The 21,947-nt window shown below is 41.2% G+C and overlaps 2 protein-coding genes across 4 annotated transcripts; one reads left to right on the top strand and one right to left on the bottom strand.

Annotated features, from left to right (window-relative positions):
* The first annotated feature begins 957 nt into the window (after positions 1-957).
* On the top strand, positions 958-7,445 carry slc6a18 (solute carrier family 6 member 18). The gene is made up of 12 exons (XM_031740138.2): positions 958-1,360; positions 2,074-2,214; positions 2,499-2,636; positions 3,652-3,833; positions 4,010-4,120; positions 4,197-4,309; positions 4,394-4,522; positions 4,614-4,770; positions 4,897-5,101; positions 5,191-5,350; positions 5,443-5,605; positions 6,463-7,445. The coding sequence occupies exons 1-12, from the start codon at positions 1,225-1,227 to the stop codon at positions 6,679-6,681; spliced, it is 1,854 nt and encodes a 617-aa protein (XP_031595998.1). The 5' UTR covers positions 958-1,224; the 3' UTR covers positions 6,682-7,445.
* Positions 7,387-21,900, bottom strand: tert (telomerase reverse transcriptase). 3 transcript variants are annotated; one of them, XM_031740137.2, is made up of 16 exons: positions 21,786-21,900; positions 19,074-20,340; positions 18,793-18,982; positions 18,546-18,699; positions 18,297-18,464; positions 18,008-18,169; positions 17,682-17,783; positions 17,511-17,596; positions 17,313-17,429; positions 17,103-17,174; positions 16,636-16,824; positions 16,279-16,405; positions 12,788-12,849; positions 12,407-12,531; positions 10,172-10,309; positions 7,387-7,675 (listed from the first exon to the last, which is right to left on the bottom strand). In XM_031740137.2, exons 1-16 carry the CDS (start codon positions 21,789-21,791, stop codon positions 7,572-7,574), a joined length of 3,069 nt encoding a protein of 1,022 aa, XP_031595997.1. In that variant the 5' UTR covers positions 21,792-21,900; the 3' UTR covers positions 7,387-7,571. The 3 variants fall into 3 exon arrangements, with proteins under 3 accessions (XP_031595997.1, XP_039461647.1, XP_031595996.2); XM_039605713.1 differs by having other exon boundaries at positions 21,723-21,791; XM_031740136.2 differs by lacking the exon at positions 21,786-21,900 and adding an exon at positions 21,090-21,407.
* Between the last annotated feature and the right edge of the window lie 47 nt (positions 21,901-21,947).

Raw genomic sequence — 21,947 nt, 5'->3', positions numbered from 1 at the left:
CTATGTTCTTTATTAGTGCTTCATTTGCTCCTTCAGACTTTATTCTGTCCTCCTTGCACCCTGGAAGTAGGCCAGAAACCTCTATTCAGCTCCTACAATAGGGCCGACACATGAATATATATAACAATGATAGGGGCAGTTTAGTAACGCCTAACTTGTTTTGACTTTTGACCGGAGCACATGAAGGAAAACCGACACAGAGTCAGCCAGTGAAGGAAACTTCACACATAATATCTGAGACACGGTTGGCTGGAAGATTTGTTTTTTGTTTTTTGCTCTTTTCAATGCATAAGCAGACATCACTGCTTAATATGACCATAATATAGGAAATGGGACAGCTTTGGTGTGCTTGATTAGAAATGAATGTTAGCAATATCAGAGAGAGCTAGAGACAGCAATCAAGCCTGTATCTAAGAATAAAAATCTGCAACACAAGGATTCATGAAATGACGACAGAAATCTCAACTGGCCAGGAGAAAAAAACACTTCACAAAATCATATTTGATTAAGGAAGAGTGTGGATTTGCAGTTTATATCTCAACCTGAGTTCACAGGTACAGGTAAGAAATGTGGACACAATTATTATTGACTTTTATGTGTGAAAAAAATGCCCTTAATGGTAAAATGTATCAAAAACATAATTTGGTTAGATTGATTTTCATCCCTTCAGATTTAGGTTTGTGTACATCTGTTCTCAAACAAGAGCAAAGAAAAGACCCGATAACTTTTTCACTCATTTCACATGAAGATTGTATGCAAGGACCATGTTTGATTAGCTGTTCAGCACAACTCTCCTGATGTCTCTTCCACCCTGTATCTGATTGCTCTGATGTAGGTCAGTGTAGCAGAGAAAAGCATCACCAGGTTATCCATTAATTTAAGTTTCAGCACACTCCCATTCTACAGAAGGAGGGAGGTAAAACCACTAAATCACCCTGGCAAGTGTTTTCACCAAACTTCCTGCTGGTTGGATATCTCATAAAGAACAGAATCTGCACCTCTGACTCAGAGACGGGAGGGTCGCACAGAGGATGAAACGGGAGTGCTGAACATCACGAAGACCGAACCACTCAGGAGTGTAATTCATCTAAAATACGGATCAGGAGGAAAATTCTGGACTAACCACAAAATATATGCAATTTGATCAGACTGCATGCTACAATTCCATTAGGTGTATTTTTGTAACAGAACTGGGATTGCACTGAGTCTTTTTTCCAGCTGAGGATGGGAAAAGACGCTGGGCCGGAGGAGAGACCCAAGTGGGACAACAAGGCTCAGTATCTGCTGACATGTATTGGCTTTGCAGTGGGAATTGGAAATGTGTGGCGATTCCCTTACCTCTGCCAAATCTACGGAGGAGGTGAGATGCTGCCTTTGCATAACAGTCTCCCTTTTCCTCACTTTATCACTCCTACTGTAAGAGTATTTGTAGAGTCCTATTTAATTAATCCAGCGCAGAGATGCTTTAATCTGTTTGCTTTTCCCTTTTGTTTCAGTTTAATTAGGTATTAACGAACAAACCGGGTCAGTCCCTGAACCTGTCTGGAAATGAATAACTTTATGTATACCTTATGATTAACCATGGAAAGCATTACATACTGTTTGTGAGGAATATATCCACCTTTGTTTGCTTCCTCATACTTACCCAGAGAGATATGCCGAGTCCTCATGCCACAGAGTTCTACAGGAGCCTGCTCTGGGTCAGGCTGTGTAAACAGCCAGTCCAGAAAATGTGTGTGGGCTCTATCAACTTCACATATTGACTTCCCAAAAGGCGGTTTATCAAATCTGCTGAGTGTCTGTTTGACTTTGGCTTAGTCTGTTTAATTTAGTCACGTTTTTCTATTGTTACTCTCCCCTCAGATTTGTTTTGTTTGGAGCTCATACGGTGAAGCAGCGAGGTGATACGAGAAGTTAATAATTTTTTTAAAAAGTTTGTAAATATAGTGGGTTTTTCTAAAAAAAAAAAAGTCTGCCCGATTCCCAGCAACCCAGTGTTTTTATTAGTAGAGCTTTGCATTGTAATCCTAATAATGCCTAACTGTAAGATAAATATTTACTTCATGTCTTCAGGTGCATTCCTCATCCCTTACCTGATAGCGCTGGTGTTTGAGGGCCTCCCCCTACTCTTCCTTGAGCTGGCTGTAGGACAGAGGCTCCGGAAGGGCAGCGTGGGTGTCTGGAAGACCATCAATCCCGTAATCGGTGGAGTAGGTGGGTAACCCAAAAAGTAATAGTAAATGTTTTTATGTACTCTACAGTTATACTATTCGAGTATGTTGCTTTATTTTAACGACATATTAGTTAATCTAAGATTTTTAGTTGTTTTTCAACCCTTTAGAGTCAACTGTATCATATCTGATAAAGTAGAAAGTAAAATAGAACAACCAAAAATAAATAAATGTTTCTTTTGTTGAAATTGACACCGGTCAAAGATTCCTTACTCTTAAATTTAAAAAATAAACTGAATACCTAAAAAAACCCTTTCTTATGTGCAGGCATCGGCTGTTTGATTGTATCGTTTCTGGTGGGCGTTTTCTACAACACCATTCTGGCCTGGGTGCTGTGGTACTTCTTCCACTCCTTTCAGGAACCCCTGCCGTGGAGCACCTGCCCACTAAATGAAAGCCGCACAGGTGAGACAGGAGCACACCTCGCTATTATTCTTGCTTGATAAATTTATGGCCGTACGCCGTGATTCTGCTGCTGCTCCACTGTTTGCGGATTTAATAACAAAGATAAAGTTAAGGATTATCAGTAAAGATTTATGGCTGCCTGCCAGGCTCTTGGTAGCATTTCAAGAGAGATTCAGTAAAAAAAAATACTGGACTGCTTTATGGCACAAGGTGAACATTGCACCACAACATAAAATAAAAAAAGACCATGCTTGTTTAAAGATAGGTGCAACTAAGACATGAGATGAACAAGTAAATAGCAATGACTATACAGTGTTGGGACTAATTATTTGACCCTCTGCTGAATTTGTAAGTTTGAACACTTTTAAACAAATGAACAGTATCTCATTTTTGTGGTAGTTTCATTTTAATGGAGAGACAGAATACCAACCACACCAAAACATGATTTAGTACTTGTTGGCAATCACAGCGGTGAGACGTTTCCTGTAGTTGGTCATCAGGTTTGCAAACTTCTCAGGAGGATTTTAGTTCACTTCTATTTACAGAAACTCTCCAAATCTTTTAGCTTTCGTGGCTGCTGCTTGGCAACTCAAAGCTTCAGTCCACAGATTTTCTATAGGACTGAGGTCTGAAGACTAGCAAGACCACTCCATAACCTTAATGTGCTTCTTCTTTAGCCACTCTTTTGTTGCCATAGAGATCTGTTTTGGGTCATTGTCTCACTGGAAGACCCATTTGTGACCAACATTCAGTGATCTGGCTGAGGGCGGGAGTTTCTCATCCAAGATATTTCAGTATGTGGGTCCATACATTGGCACCCTTTACAGAAAAATAGTCCCAAAGCATAATGCTTCCAACTCCGTGCTTGAGGCGAGGCAATTGTAATTTTATATTTGTTCTATTTACAAATAGTTGCACCAGCAGTTGTCATCTTCTCACCAACCTTCTTGTTGATGGTGCCCATTTCAGCCTTATGCAGGTCTACAAAATTTTTTGCGTATGTGTGTCCATGTAGACTACAATTTGGAGTGTAAGAAAAGCACTCCAGTAAATTACTTCTGGTACCGTGAAACCCTCAACATCACACCTGACATCGAGATCAGCGGCTCCGTGGAGTGGGGGATGGTGATCTGTCTAGCCAGCGCCTGGTGCATCGTCTACATCTGCTTCATCAAAGGCATCGACTCCATGGGAAAGGTCAGTGTAACTACCAAAAACATTTAATATTTAATGATAGGCTGCAGAACACTGGATGCCTAACTCTATGCTATCAGTATATGTGGTTTCTGTCTTCCAAAACTGTTCTCCCAAGTCATTACATTTATCATTTCCCCCCAGAAATATGTTATTTTAATGTTTTTATATCTTTTCAGGCTGTGTATGTGACATCTACCTTCCCTTACCTGGTGCTGACTATTTTCCTGATCCGTGCCCTCACTCTGCCTGGAGCTACTGATGGACTGTTGTACCTCTTCACTCCTGACGTGAGTTGGAGTGAAATTTTTAATCTTCAGTCCCACAAACAGCTGATTTCCTAATCAGATGTTATGCTCGTGACAGTGGCAAACCCTGAAGAACCCACGGGTGTGGTTGGACGCCGCCACGCAGATCTTCTTCTCTCTTTCTGTGGCGTTTGGAGGTCTCATATCTTTCTCCAGTTACAATGAAGAGAAGTAAGGACCGACACTTCTTAACCTCCCCTGGTGAACACGGGGTGATTAGTAACCTCGTCTTTCTCTCGCTCTTTGTGTTGTTAGAAACAACTGCGAGAGAGACGCTGTTCTGGTGGGAGTAATAAACAGCGCCACATCTCTCTACGCCTCCATTCCAGTTTTCTCCATCCTGGGGTTTAAAGCCACCACCGCCTTAAACGCCTGTAAAGACGAGTACGTAAGCATGCCTATTTTAGGTGGGGTTTTGCAACTACGTCTTTGCCTTTAAGATCCTGAGTACTTACTCTTCAAATCTTATCTGCAGGAACATCCTGGCTCTGACCAATCACTTTGAGTTCTCAGACCAGAACATAACCCTGCAGAACTACGATTACTGGTATGAATATCTAAATACGACATATCCCGGGAAATTCCAGAGTCTGTCCCTGAGGGAGTGTGATCTACAAAAATTACTTAAGCAGGTACTCACTCCATCTTATAGTCATTCTTCTATCCTCGAGCCCCCCATCCACAAACACTGGTCATTTTCAGACATTGCCATTTCAAGTATCCTCAATAGCCTCTTGTTTTTTATCCTCTCCCTTCAGAGTGTTTCAGGTACTGGCCTGGCTTTTATCGTGTTCACTGAAGCGGTGATATCAATGCCGGGCTCGCAGGTATGGGCCGTACTGTTCTTTGTCATGCTCTTTAGTTTAGGTCTCTCCTCCATGTTTGGTAACATAGAGGGTGTCCTCTCACCCCTCAATGAACTCAAACTATTGCCCAGGTGGATCCCCAAGGAACTCACATCAGGTACTTGCACATCAGCTTGTGCTTTTTATGATAAAAACAATTTCCTTTGAATTCCCTCTTTTAAACTTTCCCCTTCTTCACTTCTGCAGCAATCATCTGTTTGATATCCTTCTTGGTGGCACTCCTCTTCACCTTGAGCTCAGGCAACTACTGGGTGGAGGTGTTTAATGGTTACGTGGGATCCGTACCTCTGCTCATCATTGCTTTATTTGAGATTATTGGAGTTATTTACTTCCGTGGAATGAAAACGTAACTTTTTCTCCTCTTCTTCCTAAACACTGTAGACTTTAAAACTTCATTAACAATCATAATTCCTATCTGTTTTACATCTCCTCTGCCAGTTTCAGTGACGACATCTATATCATGACTGGGAAGAGGCCAAACATCTTTTGGAAGGCGTGCTGGATGGTGATCAGTCCTTTACTGCTCCTGGTGGTGTTTGTTGCCTATGTGATTGTCCAGGCACAGACACGTCCCACCTATCAAGCATGGAACCCAGATTATGTAAGCAGGAAAGGCAAGAATTGAAGAATGAATCTACTCATGATTCAAGATTTTATTAGGTGCAGTTTGTTCGGTCCTCTATTTATCTTCAGAACTGCTTTAATTCTCCATGACATAGATTTAATAAGGCGCTCGAAACGTTCCTTAGAGATTTTAAGTTGATGCTGACACGACGGCATCGCACAACTGCTGCAGATTTGTTTTTGTTCCATCACATCCCAAAGGTACATTATCGGATTGAGATCTTTTAATTGTGGAGACAATTTGAGTACAGTGAACTCATTGTTATGATCAATAAACCACTTTGAAATGATCTGAGCTGTGAGTCATAGCGAGTTATCCTGAAGGAAGAAGCTATTAAAAATCAAACTGACTTCTGAAATGAATCCAGCAGCCAGGCTTTTACCTGAGAATCGAGTATCTGTAATGTCTGTTAACAAACAAGCAAGAGTTTAAAAATGTCTCTCAAAACCTACATTTTAACAAATATGTCGATTAATAAATACAGACCGGCGAGTTAAAATGACAGTTAAGTCCTTTATGGGATTTTATGAGCCTGAAATATCTCTTGGTTGGTTTCGATAACCTTAAGTTAGCCAAGCCAACTTTATTCATAAAGCACTAAAACAGCAACCACTGACCAAAGTGCTGGACACAGCAATAAAAAATAGAATTTAAATAAAGTAAATCAATATAAAATTGAATTAGTCAAGCTAAGCTAACTGCCTGCTTGCTGGATGTTGCTTTCTATTTACCCCAAAGAAAGAAAATTAGCACATTTTACCAATTTGAAACCGTATTTAATAACTAAATAAATAAATGTCCTTCATTGTTTCCACCTCTCTTTTTCTTTTCAGGAAAAATTCCCTGAAACCGAACAGAAGCTTTATCCAGACTGGGTCTTTGCCATAATCATCCTCCTCTGTGTGGTGCCTGTGATTTCCATTCCTCTGGTGGCTCTCTACCAGCTGCTTCGTGGCAGATTCAGAAAGTCCTCGGTTGGGATGGAGTTAAATCCCTACGACAACGATGCCTTCGTGACTGACACACAGGAACAGAAGACTCAAAGGGCTTAAGGACTGTGGAGAGTAAATATGCTGCCACACCGCAAAAATCCAGATGTTTATCACTGCTTTTCATCAAAATTCACTAGAATTTCATACAGATTCTGATGTTTACTTGACATATGAAACCTTACATTACTTCTCTTGAAAATAAAACAGGATTTATTTAACAGTGACATTCTTAATTTTCATTTTACATATTTTTACATCATATCAATACATTCAATATAACATTATATCCATCACACATCTTTCTTTCACTCCAAATATACGAATCTGCACAGTTGAACATAGTAAAAAAACAAACAACAAGAGGACACAGAACCTTCCAGGTTTGTTCATTTCTGAACGACTTTAGCATTACCTAAAGAACTGAGCATACGTGATGTAGCACAAAAGTAAAAAATCCTTTGACGAATGGCTCACAACTTCTGTGACGTATGTCCTCACATGCTCTTTATGGAAAACTACTACAAAGTATAAATCAAAGTCCACAAAGACACACAGCTATGGGATGAGGCCTGCTCTATTACAGTAGCTGCATGACTTTCAATTACCGATCCTGACAGGTTGCTGTTGTTTGATTGTGTGCGTTTATGGCTGAGGTTTAGCACTTAAGTGTTTTACAGCACACGACTAAGTACTGTTTTTTTCCAGACATGTTTCCCGACACTCTAGATCCGAAAGATGTCATGTATTGGTTTGGGGTTTTTTTTGGGGGGGGGGTGATATATATTGTTAAAACACTTACAACTTAAGAATTAAACAAAGCAAAAGAAAAAAAAAAAAAGGCTTTTAATATGTTTTTAACAAAAAGGGGAGGGAATCTAGATTAATCCATACCTTTAATCTCCCAGTGTTGTTCTGCGGTCATGTTGGAAACTGGGACTGGGAATAGTAATTTATGTCTGAATGGCCAAGAAGTCGACTGGAGTCCTGGGGCTAGCAGCCTGCCGCACCCTGGCCAGCCTCAGGTCCCCCAGACGCCGCTCCAGACTGCGCTTTCCTGTAAAAAGATAAAGATAAGAAGATAAGACGCTTTTTATTTCCTTGTTTGGTGACAAACTGTAATATCAAATGACAGGTGCCAATAAACTGCAGATTATACATGTAAAATGATATATGTATATTGGCTAAATTAGGTGCACCTCTTACAAAGTCCAAATTTAAAAACCTACAGGAAGGACAGCCTTTCGTAATGAAATCGAAAAGCCTCATTTTTTTTCCTGCAGAGCAAACTGTAGTACTTTTATTTTGTTTTTAATTATTCTTGCCTAATTAAGCATCCACACACACATACACACAGGCAGCGGGTATTTTACCCTGCTGTAGTCCTCAAAGGTTCACCACAGCAGACAGATCTGCATGTTTGATATGGGACTTTACACCAGATGCCCTTCTGGATGCTGGATGTCCCTCCTAGAAGTGCACGAACTCATGACCCCTTCAGGCTGTCTCTATGTGTCTCCTTTTGCACGTAAGGAGGAAACACAAAGAGACTCAAACTGATATCCTCATGAACTTCTTTGGATGCTATTTGTGACTCTGCAGCAAATTATTTTTGATATCCAAATACAACTTAATATGTGAGCTAGGGCTGCCATGATTAGTCGACTAGTCACGATTACGTCGACTATTAAAATCGTCGACGACTAATTTAATAGTCGACGCGTCGTTTGAAGCTTTGTAAGATCCCAAAAGACGCAGGAGTAAGTAGTAGGATTTAAGAGTGTAATGACGGACTGAAACAGAAGATGGCAGCACTGCATGTACAAGGATGCCAGCTGCCGTTAAACCCCGAAGAAGAAGAATCTGTGTCCCAGAATTCATAGCGCGGCCCTGCTCAGTTTTCAACAGCTAGTTAGTTAGTTAGTTAGGCAGCTAGTTAGTTTTAATATCACTCTTATTATTCTTTCTGGGTCACAAAATAAACTTTTAACATATTTTCAGGCGAGAATATAGCTGTGAATATAGCTGTGCGCTCCGACGTTTTCGGAGACGTCTGTTACCCACCAGCTCGATAGCTAGCTGGGGTTGACGGCTCACTAGAGCCGGTGAGAACACCGGACTCCCGGCAAATCGTTTTCAAACCCACCGCCGTCTTTCGCTACTCAGGTTAAACATGATATATTAGTCACTTAGATAACTTAAAAATGATATTGTTTGGCTTTTTTTAGTATTTTATTTGTTCCTGAGTAAATCGGGTTGGCTGAGATTAAAGTTATAGTTTTTACACAGCTGAATAAACGTCAAGCAGACAACTGATTATCAGAAGTGTGAGATGCTCGAGAATATACTCCGGTGTCCTGTTATATTTTAGATAGCAAGGAGCAGACGGCTGAGTTTATTAAACTCCACCAAACAAACTACAAATGTCATTAAAATTTAAAAAACTATCATCTTGTCTTTATTTTTAGTTAGCACATACCTTAAACACTTAAAGCTGTAAGCTAATGTTAGTTATATAAGAGCAGATGCATGCTGGTGAAATAAGCTGTATGTTTTACATCCAATGGATGCATGATCTGATTAGTCGACTAATCGCAAAAATAATCGGTGACTAGTCGACTATCAAAATAATCGTTTGTGGCAGCCCTAATGTGAGCAGAACAACAGTCTGCAACTGACAAAAGTGCTGTCACTTAGGCGAATGCAGTTACCTGTACTGTACAGCAAAACCAATACTTTGGGGACTTTAATATATCTTTGCTGCTAATTTGTATCTTTCTTGAGACAGTTAAAGTTCGGACTGAAAATAACACCGAGGCAGTCTCATGAAGTGATTAATTTTTTTAAAAAAAATCACATTTTTGGTCCAAAACATCATTAATATGTACGGAGAGATCAGGAGAGAGATACAACAGTGAGTACTGACAATACTCTGTAAAACACGGTGGAGGCTCGGTCATGCTTCGGGGCTGCAATTCAGCCAGTTGTGTTGGGCATCTTTACAAAATTGCTGGATTCATGAACAAAGAAATGTACAGCAAGATATCAAATATCATCTGGAAAGCATCCGACTGGCTTCAGCCTCATTTTTCAGCAACACAATGATCCCAAACAGACTGCTAATGCAGTAAAAGCAATGGATAGAAAAAACACAGTCATGGATTGGCCTCCCCAGAGCACAGACCTCAACATTATTAAAGCAGTGTGGGATCATCTGAACAGAGAAGGGAACAAAACTCAGCCAAGAGCCAAAGAAGAGCTGTGAATGTGCTTCAAGAAGCCTGGAGAACTATTCCTGAAGCCTCCTTAAAGAAATTACAAGAAAACGTAAAAGAAAAAGGTAATCATACCAAATTCCAACTGTTTTAGAATTGCACTTGGTTTTGTCTTGTATTTCCATGTATTTTTGCGCATATTTCAATTATGTGCCCATTTTCTATTTCAACAACAAAATCTAAAGGAAAACCGAGATGCTCAGACCTCTGCACGGTACTTTGCTTCACATTTTAATGGCATTTTTTGGAAGAAGAACATCACTTTTGAGACTACATACGCTTGTGCAAGTGTGCGAGCAGATCTTTATAGAGAAGACGGTGTTGTGACAGCACCAGCAAGAAGCACAGACAGAAAAGCAGCTCCACTGCTTCGTACTGCACGATCCCCGTCTGGGCCTTATCACCTAAAATCAGTCCTAGAGAGAGGCAAAGAGAGAAGAAATCAAGTTATTAATGTGCTTGCTCAGGTAGCTGAAGGAAATGGGTTGAATTTTACATCACAGCTCAGTAATACTGCAGTAATTGTGCTTTACAATCCAGTACTATCCAGTTAATAGCTTAGCTTTGAGAACAAGCATCTTATAATATTATATGTTAATAAAATTAACATACGATAAGTTATTCAACGTTTACTCATTTAAATGAAACTATAGCAACCTGCTAAAATAAATGGTTATATCAATGCAGTACGTATGCTGATAACAACAGGATAATAAAGGCTCATATTGTGATATTACAGGATACCATCAGCTTAATATCCTTAAAATCACATAGAAACTGTCTAAACTATCATCCTCAGCAATTTGTGTGCTGTAAATAATGCTTGTATTTATTTAAACATTCAAAAGTCTTAGGGTTAATTAAGCGCACACAACACCGCCGCAAACTAGGAATTTACTATGTGGTTTAGTCTAATGTTTAACTTTCCAGGCTGAATGATGTTATAAATCTCTTGATTCTCCTAAACGTACCATGAATACACAGAATAAACTATAATGGAAAACAAACGCAAATTATTACCATCCCACACTAACTGACAGCAGGAAAAGAACTTCTTCTACTTCTAGAACGTCAGAAAATATGGTGCTGTGCAAAAGTCTTGAGCCACCCTTTATATTTTTCTTAGCTGGACATTTTTTTAAGTAGTCTTGAGCAGCAGTTCTCCGGGCTTTATGAAGATCTTTTAAAGCTTTTCTTTGGACATCATCTACTTTTTCACTCATTTTCACTTCAGTCCTGACCATTTTCACAGGACGGTTTCTTTGTTCATTCAACATAAAAAGGGCAGCTAACCCACATGCCAAATTACACTAGAACTCAACTGTAAATTACTGGAAACGGGTTTTACAGAGTGATGAATCCAAATGTGCAATTTTCAGTTCAAATTGCTGAAGCAGTGTGGGAGCAGCTTGATAGAAAGTATACTTCAGTTACTTGAATTCCCACTGCCTGACCTGACGAAGCCTTGAACCATGTTAACCATTTGCCACACAGTCACACCTGACACCACCACAGTCCTCGCTCCTTTAAACTGTTTGCTCTATCAAAGAATCAGCACCCCTGCGGAGACCACACTTAAGCATTAAAAAAAAAGAAGAAAAAAAGTACGCATTAAATACAATACCGTCTATATAATTTAAAAACATTAAACTAGCACGCAGTGATTGAGAAGATGTAGATAACTGAAAATGAAAAAGGATAAAAATATAACAGCTCTGAAAGCGTCCAACTAGCAAGTATGCGGGACACATTAACTCGCACGAGCACATTAACTTGGCTCTGCTGTTATTTGCCAACATCCAGTTTGGAGAGGAGTAAGTTTAACTGCTGTAACTGATCCTGAGTCTGCCGTTTCATGTAATGAAATATGTTTTTGTATTCTCTCCTGTTTTCATCTGCTCGTTTAACTGGGAGCACTGACATCTCAGGGTGTTAGCAACACAATTATCACAGTCTGATTGAGCTTTGGCAAGTGACATCACTCGAAAAGGGCGCCCTCTGCTGGCCATGAGCCTGATGCCACTTCTGTTTGCTGTTCGGCTTAAACAAATCTATAGTATGGCAAACAGGACACCATAACAGTGCAATGAGTGTATCTCTACCTCTAAAATCCAGCTTGTCTGGCTGCTTTCTTAAGTAAATATGAAATCTATAAGGAAAATGAGAGGGAAGCATCCCTGTCACCAAAATGGATCAAACCATAAAATTCCCAGACTGAAGAGCAACCGAGTAAAACTTGAGGAGCAAAAAAGGCACAAAGTAAAATGTGCTAAGGTCCAAAACATTAAGCACATCATAGCAGTGCTGGATATTTTGCCCTGGTTGTCAGTCTTCTTATACCTGAGCATCTTGTTTTTTTCCTACTACCCACATTACTCTTTCAAAACTGCAGGATCTTACTTCACAATACAACTTGCAGAGATGCTATTACTTGATTTGAACGTGTTGCTATCAAACTACTGCCCACTATTACCAATCAGTAACAAAGTGCTGCTGTGAAATGTAAAAGTTGCCTTTGTTGCTGCGTCTGATGAGCTTGTTGCAGTACTGGGCCATCTCCCATATCAACTGCAGAAAGAAGACGGGGTTCTTGGAAACGGTCTGACCAAAGGGCAAGCTTTGGGCACAGACGTGAAACCTGAAGAGGAAAAAAAACAGGAAGACACACACACACAAAAAACTGCAAATGAGGACAGGTTCAGTTAGACATTTACATTTAGAGATAAACAACGGGACAATTATTTCTAAGCTCGGTGCAGGTACTGATTAATATAAACCCAGATTTTTACCCAACTGAAGTGATTCATGTTGAAGGTTCCCATTTTGTGTTTATTATCCATGTATTTTGATATTACAGGTGGGTAAATGCACCAATCTGACACTGACAACAGTACCTGCACGCATGCAGCAGCACCAGCTTGTAGATGTTCTTGTAGACCGCTTCAAGAGAATTAGTCTGAGGAGAAAAATTTATAGATTAATGTAATGGAAAGCAAGTAGTTTAACTTACACTCTGATACAGGATTTCTTCAATGATTGCTCAGGTCGGATTTTCCTGTTAGTCAAAACAGAAAGCAGCTCCAAACCCTGCTGCTCCCTCTGCCATGCTTTACAGTGGGGAATTGAGTTTTGATTGTTTTATGTTCGCTTTGGTTTTTCCTCAAAAGTCAGATTGTATAAAAAGATGGACATCGCCTCAGTGATGTCACACATTGGTTTTAGGCTGTGCATTTTGAAGGCTCAGTATTAGAGCTTTGACCAGTGCCGTCCTGTTCTGAGCCAAGTGTGACCAAATCTGAGTAAGAGGGAGGAAAAAAAAAAAAAAAAAAAAAACATGGCAGCACAGCTTAGCTTGACAAAATCGCATTCGAACAAACCACAAGTCTTCTGGAACGATGTGCTTTAGACAGATGAGACCAAACTGGAGATTATTTCTTTTCAAAATAATCTCCAGTTTGATAAAAACAGCACATCAGCACAAACCGCTCATACCAATGGTCAAACACGGTGGTGGAGGGGTGATGATTTGGGCTTGTTTTACAGCCACAGGTCCCGAGTACCTTGCAGTCATTGACATGATAAACTCCCGTGTATTACAAAGAATGCTAGGATCAAATGTGAGGGCATCTGCCTGAAAGCCAAAGCTTGGCTGAAACTGGGCCATGAAACAAGACAATGATCCCCAGCATGCCAGCTAATGTACAACCGAATGGTCCAGTCGAACATCCAAGTCTTGAAAAAAAAAAAAAAAAAAAAAAAAAAGCTTTCTACCGTTTCATATCTGTGGAACACTTCTGACGTCCTGGCAAAGTTGCCAGATCAGTAACATTGCTCTCACCAACTAGTCTTTCTTTCCAGTAGCCGACTTCGTGGGCAACCAGGCTTTTATTTTCAGTCAAAGCTGTACTACTCAAACTCTGAATATCATGTCATTAGTTTAAACACCTTAACCTGGCAGTATTACAACCTGTCAAATGTATCTAATAAGCAGTGTTGGGACTAACGCGTTATTAAGTAACGCGTTACAGTAACTACGTTATTATTGTGGTAACGAGCACGGTAACTAGTTATTATGCCAAAACCAGGAACGCGTTACTCGTTACTAGGATTTAGATAGGCTCGTTACTCGTTACTTCGTGTGGTGGATATCGAGGAGCTTCCACAGATTCAATAACATTAGCAAGTGGTGGAGGCCAGCAGGTGGATGAAGGAAAAGGAGGCAAGAGGAGAGACCCAAGCGGCGCCGGTCCGCGTGTCAGGTGAACTGAACTTCAGGTAAGAAGTTATGACCTGCAGTCTATCGGAGTCAGATGTAAACCAAGTTTAGGTGGAGTTTATTTTCGGTATGCTGACATTTTCGTATCTGCGTGCTAGCTAGCATGACGGAGTTTCTATACAGCTGGGTGGGTGCTATGTTACTGATGTTGAACTTTATTTTGTTCATACGGTTAATTATTAGAGTTGCCAACCGTCCCCTAAAAACAGAATCGTCTCGTATTCAGAGAAAATATTACGCGTTTTGTACTGAGGTGAAAAGGAACACAGTTTGTCCCGGACTTCAGCTACAATGAAAAAGACACAAAGCTGAAGCTGCACAGCTGCCTCTTCTTCTCTCATTCTCTCCTCTCCTGTTTCTACTTCAATCACGAAACTGATCAATGATCAGCTGATCAGCTTTTCTCTCTTGTTTATTTATCGCCCACTTTGCGCCAGAAAGAGGAAACCAGCGGATGTCGCGTTAAACAACAGCAGCACGTTTAAGCTTGATCAGCTGTTGTTAGAATTTATTTAATATTAATTTCTAGTATCAGCTGATGTTTGCTGGAGCCACAGCTGTAAAGCTGCTGGTCATGATATCGGTTTGGTTATCTGGTGAGTGGGAAACATGCAGATGAAACCAGGAGATGTCCTTACTGAATCATCAGAGCTGAACAGGTGATGTAGAAACAGGTTTACCTGTTAGGTGACATGAATGAGTTGAAGGGAAGTTATGAACTGTTTCTGAGAGACAAATAACACCAGCATCCTTTTCTAGGTAGCTGACAGCTGGTAACTGTGCAGGGGCGGGTCTAGCAAAGTGTTGCCAGGGGGCAGGTAGGGCATTAACAGGGAAAGGGGGACAAGGAAATACTTTTCTTTATTATTCTCATTTAAAATGTCTCGCTTTAAAAAAAAAATAATTATCTGAGTCTTACAACAAACAATTGATAGATTGATACATATATACCATCAGAACAGTGTACATCACTGTCACAACAGTGTTTATTTTCATTCAAAGGCTTTATGATTTTTCCTATAATGGTGGGCGGTCTCTAGTCAAAATGCCCGGGGACGATTTTTTTTTTTGTCCCAGTCCAGCTCTGTATGCAGCTCATCTGCAGTCTGGTGTTACCTACATCTTCCTATTCAGAAGGCAGAATTTCCAAGTTCTGAGTACAATCAAAAGCACCACGACTGCAGTTTTTGTGTTGGATGTAAAAGCAGGCTAGAATCATGGCGGCGGTCAACGACGGTCCAGGCGTGATTTCTCTCGTGGAAATGTGCACATTATTTTTTCCTTTCTATTGGTAGGTGGCACAGTGCACTTGTGGCAAGTAAGCAAGATAGAAGACTGGCAATCTTGCTGGGTATCCAGTTACGGAAGCAACACATTAACAAGAGAATTCTGAGTAAAACCAAAGTTACTTTCCCTAGTAACTAGTTACTTTGAAAGTAACGAGTAACTTGAAGTAACTGAGTTACTTTTTTAGAGAAGTAACTAGTAATGTAACTAAGTTACTAATTTAAAGTAACTTACCCAACACTGCTAATAAGTACATGAAAAGTTCGACTAATTCTTTGCCATTAGTATAATCATCTTGCATTTGTAGAAAATCCTTTTTTAAAATCACCAGTCGGTCTTTTTTTTTTTTTTAATTTCCAGGGACCGAGGCGGGTACCCTTGGATATTTTATTCAAGGACTCATTTACCTTGATTGGTATCTTTGTAGGTTTTACTTTAACTTTTGACACAGACATTGGAAATAGCATGCTGGTGATGCTTCAGTGTCTGTATAACATTAACATATAAATGGATCAAAAGCCTTTTTATGTGTAAACTGGAAGATTACAAATGTTGTATGGCACCTATAAAATAATTTATTCTTTCATAAAATTGTTTTTTTTGTAAAAAGAATATATAGCTTAAAAATAGCTGATCAAAATATCTTAAGAAAGATGAGAAATTAGTCCAAGTTTCTTTTAACAGCATGTTTTGATCAGCGTACTCAGCTTTTGCAAACTGCACCTTCCCATAATCGCCCACAATCATCACATCTAAAAGAATGTGTCAATGTTTAACAGTTACGGTATTCTGAAAGGTCTTAAAAATATGTTTGTTCCCGACCTTCAAGTCGAAGAACAGGGCATGACACTTGAGCCTGAGGATAGCCATTAGTTTCCTTTTCATCTGCTGTCCTGCAGAGTGGGATGAACCCAGAGTAAGGCTGTAGCGCAGAGACAGTCCAGCATAGCTGTGAAACAAGAAAAAAGCAAGAACATTTAAAAACAACAAAACCTTCAAAACTACAAAGAGAATTTTGTATGACCAGAGGATCATTCATCTATGCCAGAATTGGCTCACGTTTATGAGTAGGAACAAAGTTCAGCCATAAACTATAAGGCCTTGACAACAGGCCCAAGGAGACACCACAATATAACACAATAACTGTGCAGTATAATTACACAGTTATGGACCTTTCACCTGGAATAGTCTTTATAGACGTCCAGCTTGTGGGTGTCCAGCAGCAGTCCACACCAGGGGAAGAGGCAGTGAGGGGGCAGGATGCGAATGTCGGGACAGGAGGCCATGCTTCCCAATACCTGAAAGTTCAAAACCACCTTCTGCGGGTTGACCGCCAGACCATACTGTGGCACTCCGGCCAGCAAGATCCTACACACAAAGAGCAAGCGGCATTACGAATGCACTGAAATAAGTAGCTTTGCATGATCCGCAGTTAAAAGAAAAAAGAAAAAAAAACGATTAATAAATGTAAAAACTTTCTATTTCTCTTATACTGAGACTTTGTGCAGCTCATTAGGTCATCCACTGTCTCAGTCAAGCTGTTCAGAATAACTACAAATGTGGATGCATTCATTTTGGATTCTACAGAAAACTACAAATCCCATTCCAGTCCCCCACTGCAAAATATCTTGTGCCAAATGAAATACTTGAGAAAAGCTTGTGCTTCATGTTGGTCTGGTGTGATCAGAAGGAAGTCATCCACCAGTCTCATCAAACACCTGCAGAGCACAAGGAGAGCAAAATAACAGCTACAGTGAACCAAATCAAGAGCACAGAAAGAGCGCCCTCTTCTGCCCATGATGGGTATATATGTATACAAGCTGGAGCTGACTGAAGTACAGCGAGGTCTGATGTACCCTTTGTGTCCAGGAATATCTTTAAACAGGAGATTCTCCATGTGGCCGTAGCAAAGGCAGCAGAGCAGACTAGACACAACCGATCCCTGAGGAATCCCCCGGCACTGACGGTACGTCCTGAAACATGAAGGGACAAAATAGACGTAACTGCCTTGATGACATCAAAAAGTTTTAGAAAACGGTGTTCGAGAATCTTACTTTTTCCCATACTGAACAACACTGCCAGTTAGCATTTGGGTAAAGAACTGCAATGCCTCTCTGCCATGAAGATCTGAGCAAAAGTGCTGCAACAAGGAAAAGTAATGCGATCAGGACTTAAGCACACAATTTGCCCAGCCACAGCAAACCACACGATGAAGCCAGAGTCACCTGCTCAACCAGGATGGCGTGATGAACTTTGCCTTTTCTCTGCAGTGACGTCAAAAAGCCCTTCATGTTGGTGGATCCCATGTTATCCTCCAGGAAATCTGCCTTTGTTAACCAAAACACAAAAGAGTGTGACTTTCACTCATAAATAATGTTTATATATGGTGGTTTTCACAGATTCTCAAATGTAGCTTAACAAAGTTATTTGAGGATTGATCTAAGACCTAAAACTAGTTGAGGTAAAGCATAAACATCCATAAATGTCATTTTTGGACTAATTAATACTATGTATGCCCTCAGATAAGCATGTTTGTGGATCAGATGGCTACCTGTCTGACAAAGGCCTTTTTCAGGCCTTCGTGGGAGTCCGCCCAGATCTTGGCATAGCGGCGGATGGTAAAGAGTTCATCGTGGACAGGTGACAGGGCTTGGCCAATCACCTCTATGAGTTTGTCATGCGGCAAACTCTCATAGGCTCCACTCACGTCCACCTTAAACGAAGAGGAAAAGCTAAATTATATATTACCTGTACAGTATGTCCATATTATTGTGCAGAAATTTACAGCTGTATTATCCTTAAAATAAATAGAAAGCTCTCTGCCAAACAATTAAATTCACCTTAACAAAATAGAGGGGTTGTGGTTTTTCCTTCTGCGCTGGTGCCAAAGAGCACAAAACCTTGTGGATGTCAGTCATCCCCCACACTGTGGACCCCAGCAGTGATGGAGTGGCACGCACACAGGCCCGCAGCATATCCAGCAAGTCCCTGACACGGCCTCGGTAGAGCTGTAGGGAGGAAAAAAAAGTTGAAAATCCAGCCCACAGCATGTAATAACAGACAAGTCTGAGGTAATTGTCGGTGCGTACCCTTGTTTTGGCATCTGCTCCTATGACTCGTGTGATGGGCCTCATGCCATCAGTCTTGGGAATAAAGCGAAGGCGGGAGATGACGGTGCCTTTGGGCAGGGATGCCACCTGAGCTGGAGTCAGCTCTTCCATCTGGCCTTTGGAAAGGTGACCTCTACATGGAAAAGCAAATTTTGTTCCCTTTTTTGGACGTATGCCTCATGTCTGTATGTATGCTGGCTACTGTAGTAATGTTGTGTGAGTGTACCTGAAGGCCAAGTCTTGCAGTTTGGCCCAGACTTCCTGCCTGTAGAACCTGATGGCGTTTTTTTGCCCAATACTCTCTGTTGCATAGAAACAGGCTCTCACAAGGCCTGTAACATATCCATCCAGAAGCCAAGCCAAGAACTGACCCAGGACCTGTGTCCGATACGCAAGCTCGCTGGGTGGAAAACAGCCTGCAGACGAGTTACGTTGGTTCGGTCAGGCATGAAACACGAAGCAATCAAAAAGAAAAAAAAAAAAAAAGACCATTGATGATAACCTCACCTGTTTTACTCCTCTTCAACCAATCACAGTCATTCACCTTTATCTTCCACATCAGTTCAGCCAGTGAGAGCCTCTCAAACTTGCCACTTCGCAAGAAAGTCCTGACCCTGGCAAAGAAATGCAGCCGGTTTTGATCAGAGCCCCACAGTTCTTGCGGGATCACAGAAGAGAGGCATTCCCGGACAAACAGGTACACCCTGTGCGGTGCACAGTGCTGAGGTAAGAGTGAGTTTAGTTCTCCCTGTCCTGCATTGCTCTCCTCTATTGATGGACATAACCTCTGTAGTATTTTGGTGTAGGAACAGCTCCTGTGTTGTTGTAAGAGCTGCCTAAACAGGGGGACCATGCCAAAGAACCTCCGGGGGAGTTTTTTAGGCTTCCTCTCTACTCCATTCAAATACGCTAGTCCCTCGAAGAAGACTATTCTTACCAGATCTTGTCCTTGAAGCCTTCTGGATCCATGAGCAGTCTTCTTCCTCCTGTTAAGAAGAAAGCCACGCATGCCCCTGCCCCCATACAGGAATCCCAGGGTGCGGATAAAACATTGCGAGGGTGGTAAAGGGGGGAAAATCCCTGATCTCCAACTAGGACCGCCCTCCAATGTTGGCATATCAACAGGCTGTTTTAAAGCTGCAGGCGGTGCTGATTCCACAGGCACAGCCTGTCCTTCCTTTTCAGAGCCAACTGGTTGGATCGCCTGTTGATGTTCTATAGACGCTACTCGCCGCCTCTTTCTTGAACAAACCACCTCCTCCTCCTCTTCACCAGTTTCCCGTTTTCTTTTCCCTTTTTTCCCTCCTTTATTCCTTCTTTTCATCTTCTTGCTTGCAGCAGGATTCACAACTGTGCGTTTCTGTTTCAAACTCACTGACCCTCGACAGCTCTCAATCTTGGTACGATTATGTTTCCTGACTCCAGGCTGGAGAAAAAACCCACTCGAGGCCATGGTCATGGACACCCTGTCATAGACTGGAGGGCCGCACACCTGGAAAACACACGAAGGAGGAACTGCCACAAACACAGAGCAGCTCTCCAGAAGATACTGCGTGATGTCTGTGCCCAGACGCATTGTGACTTTTTTCCACAGGTCACTGCCGTGGATGTAGGCAGCACTCTGTGTTACGTCGCCTTGGAATTTGAGGAAGTCTGCATCCCGATCCTCCTGAGCCAGGGTCTGAAAGTTATAGCCATGTGCCAAGACATTCCTTTTTCTTTTTCTTTTTAGAGTGTTGAGAACAAACGCCAGTAGTTCAGGCAGACTGCAGATCTGTGGAAAGTATGAATATATAAGAAGAAGCCATCTCCCATTAAGCTGTTAAATCCTGACAAAGGCAAAACTTCAGACTCTCTTATAAACCTGTCAGCTTACTGATGTGTGCATCTATACCACAAGTCTCATTTCAATATAATATAACTCTATGCTATATTAGCCCAGAGACTGCTACAAAACAATACTCTGAGTTCTTTATTCTTCTATGTGATTAAAATTGATTCAAAGTTACCATTTTCTTTACTAACTAAAACCAGAGCCATTAAATCAAAGAGTCATGGCACTCGAAAGATCCTGAAATGAAATATTCCACGTATAACTTAGCACAGTGAAAACCCTTTTACAATATTATTGTGGGGCCCACCCCGTGTCCCCGTGTAGAGCCGGACGAATATATCGGCTGATTTTAACTATCTGTCATTATAACTGGATACATTTAAACATGTCTAATAAAGGAGAAATGGGGGGGGGGAAGTGCCCCAGAAGAAAAAAGAAGACCTTGCTGAAGCTGAAATATCCTCCAGCAGCGCATAGTTTTCTCCCAGCTTAGTTTCAATACATATATAAATATATATATATATTCAAAATATAGGAGTGTAACATGGTTTCCTGGCTTTAACATTATAACAGCATGGCAGGCAGAGTTAGCTACACCGCTTCAAACGTCCACAGAGGGCTGCGTGTCAACTCCTCAGGACTAACCTGGGAAATGTACATGTATATTTTTCAATCCGGCGAAACGTTACCTGTTTACAGCTCGCTACCTGCTGTAGCTCCTTGTCAAAGCACACAAAAACACTCCTAACGAAAGATTTGAATCGGTTTGTATCTGTCTGCTCAATGAGAGCTGCTTTCTGTCCTTCTCTGAACACGATGCTGTCCGAAAACTCCTCCAGTGTCTGCGTGTGCCGGTACAGTAACCGAAGGATATCCAGCACACCGGACATATCAGTCGCAGACATACCGACTGTGTTCGGAGCACTTGGACGGAGGTTAGCTATTTTACACTGGGATTTAGCTATGTTTGACCTTTTAAGGGCCCGCGTCATGCTTAGCCTATGGGAAAGCGCTTTATTGGAGCTGGCCAATCAAAAGTCCTCATACTAAAGGGGGGAAATTTACTGTTGACCAATGACAAACAGGTAAAGGCTTGTTGTCTTTTGGCACGAGTGTAGTGAAAAAGTGACAGTATCACGTGCGATTTGAACCAATACATTAAAATGAGAACTGCTCACCAGAGATCATTCATTCTGTCACGAGCATTATATGGGCACCACAGGCGGTTAAAGCGACATATTTCTGTGACCTTAAAATTACATTTTAATTTAAAAAAAACGCAAACAGCAGCTTTCAGAAGAACAACAACGATAGTGCTCTACCTGATCTGCTAAAGTCCAGACAAATCCCCCAAGAAACACAATAACCACACGGGTGGTGTTTACCTTCATAAATTCCAGTTTGTAACAGTATATTTTACTAAGGATAACAATACATTAGCCATCGAAATTACTTGCAGCTGCACCGGAGTCTGCGATAGCCACGCGCACAGGTGCTGCGCCGTAATTGGTGGGAAGACGCCCCTCTTTGTACCGAGCGCGCGAATG

The sequence above is a fragment of the Oreochromis aureus genome, linkage group 22 (genome assembly GCF_013358895.1).
Source record: "Oreochromis aureus strain Israel breed Guangdong linkage group 22, ZZ_aureus, whole genome shotgun sequence".
Lineage (NCBI taxonomy): Eukaryota > Metazoa > Chordata > Actinopteri > Cichliformes > Cichlidae > Oreochromis > Oreochromis aureus.
This window is presented reverse-complemented; position numbering and strand designations above follow the sequence as displayed.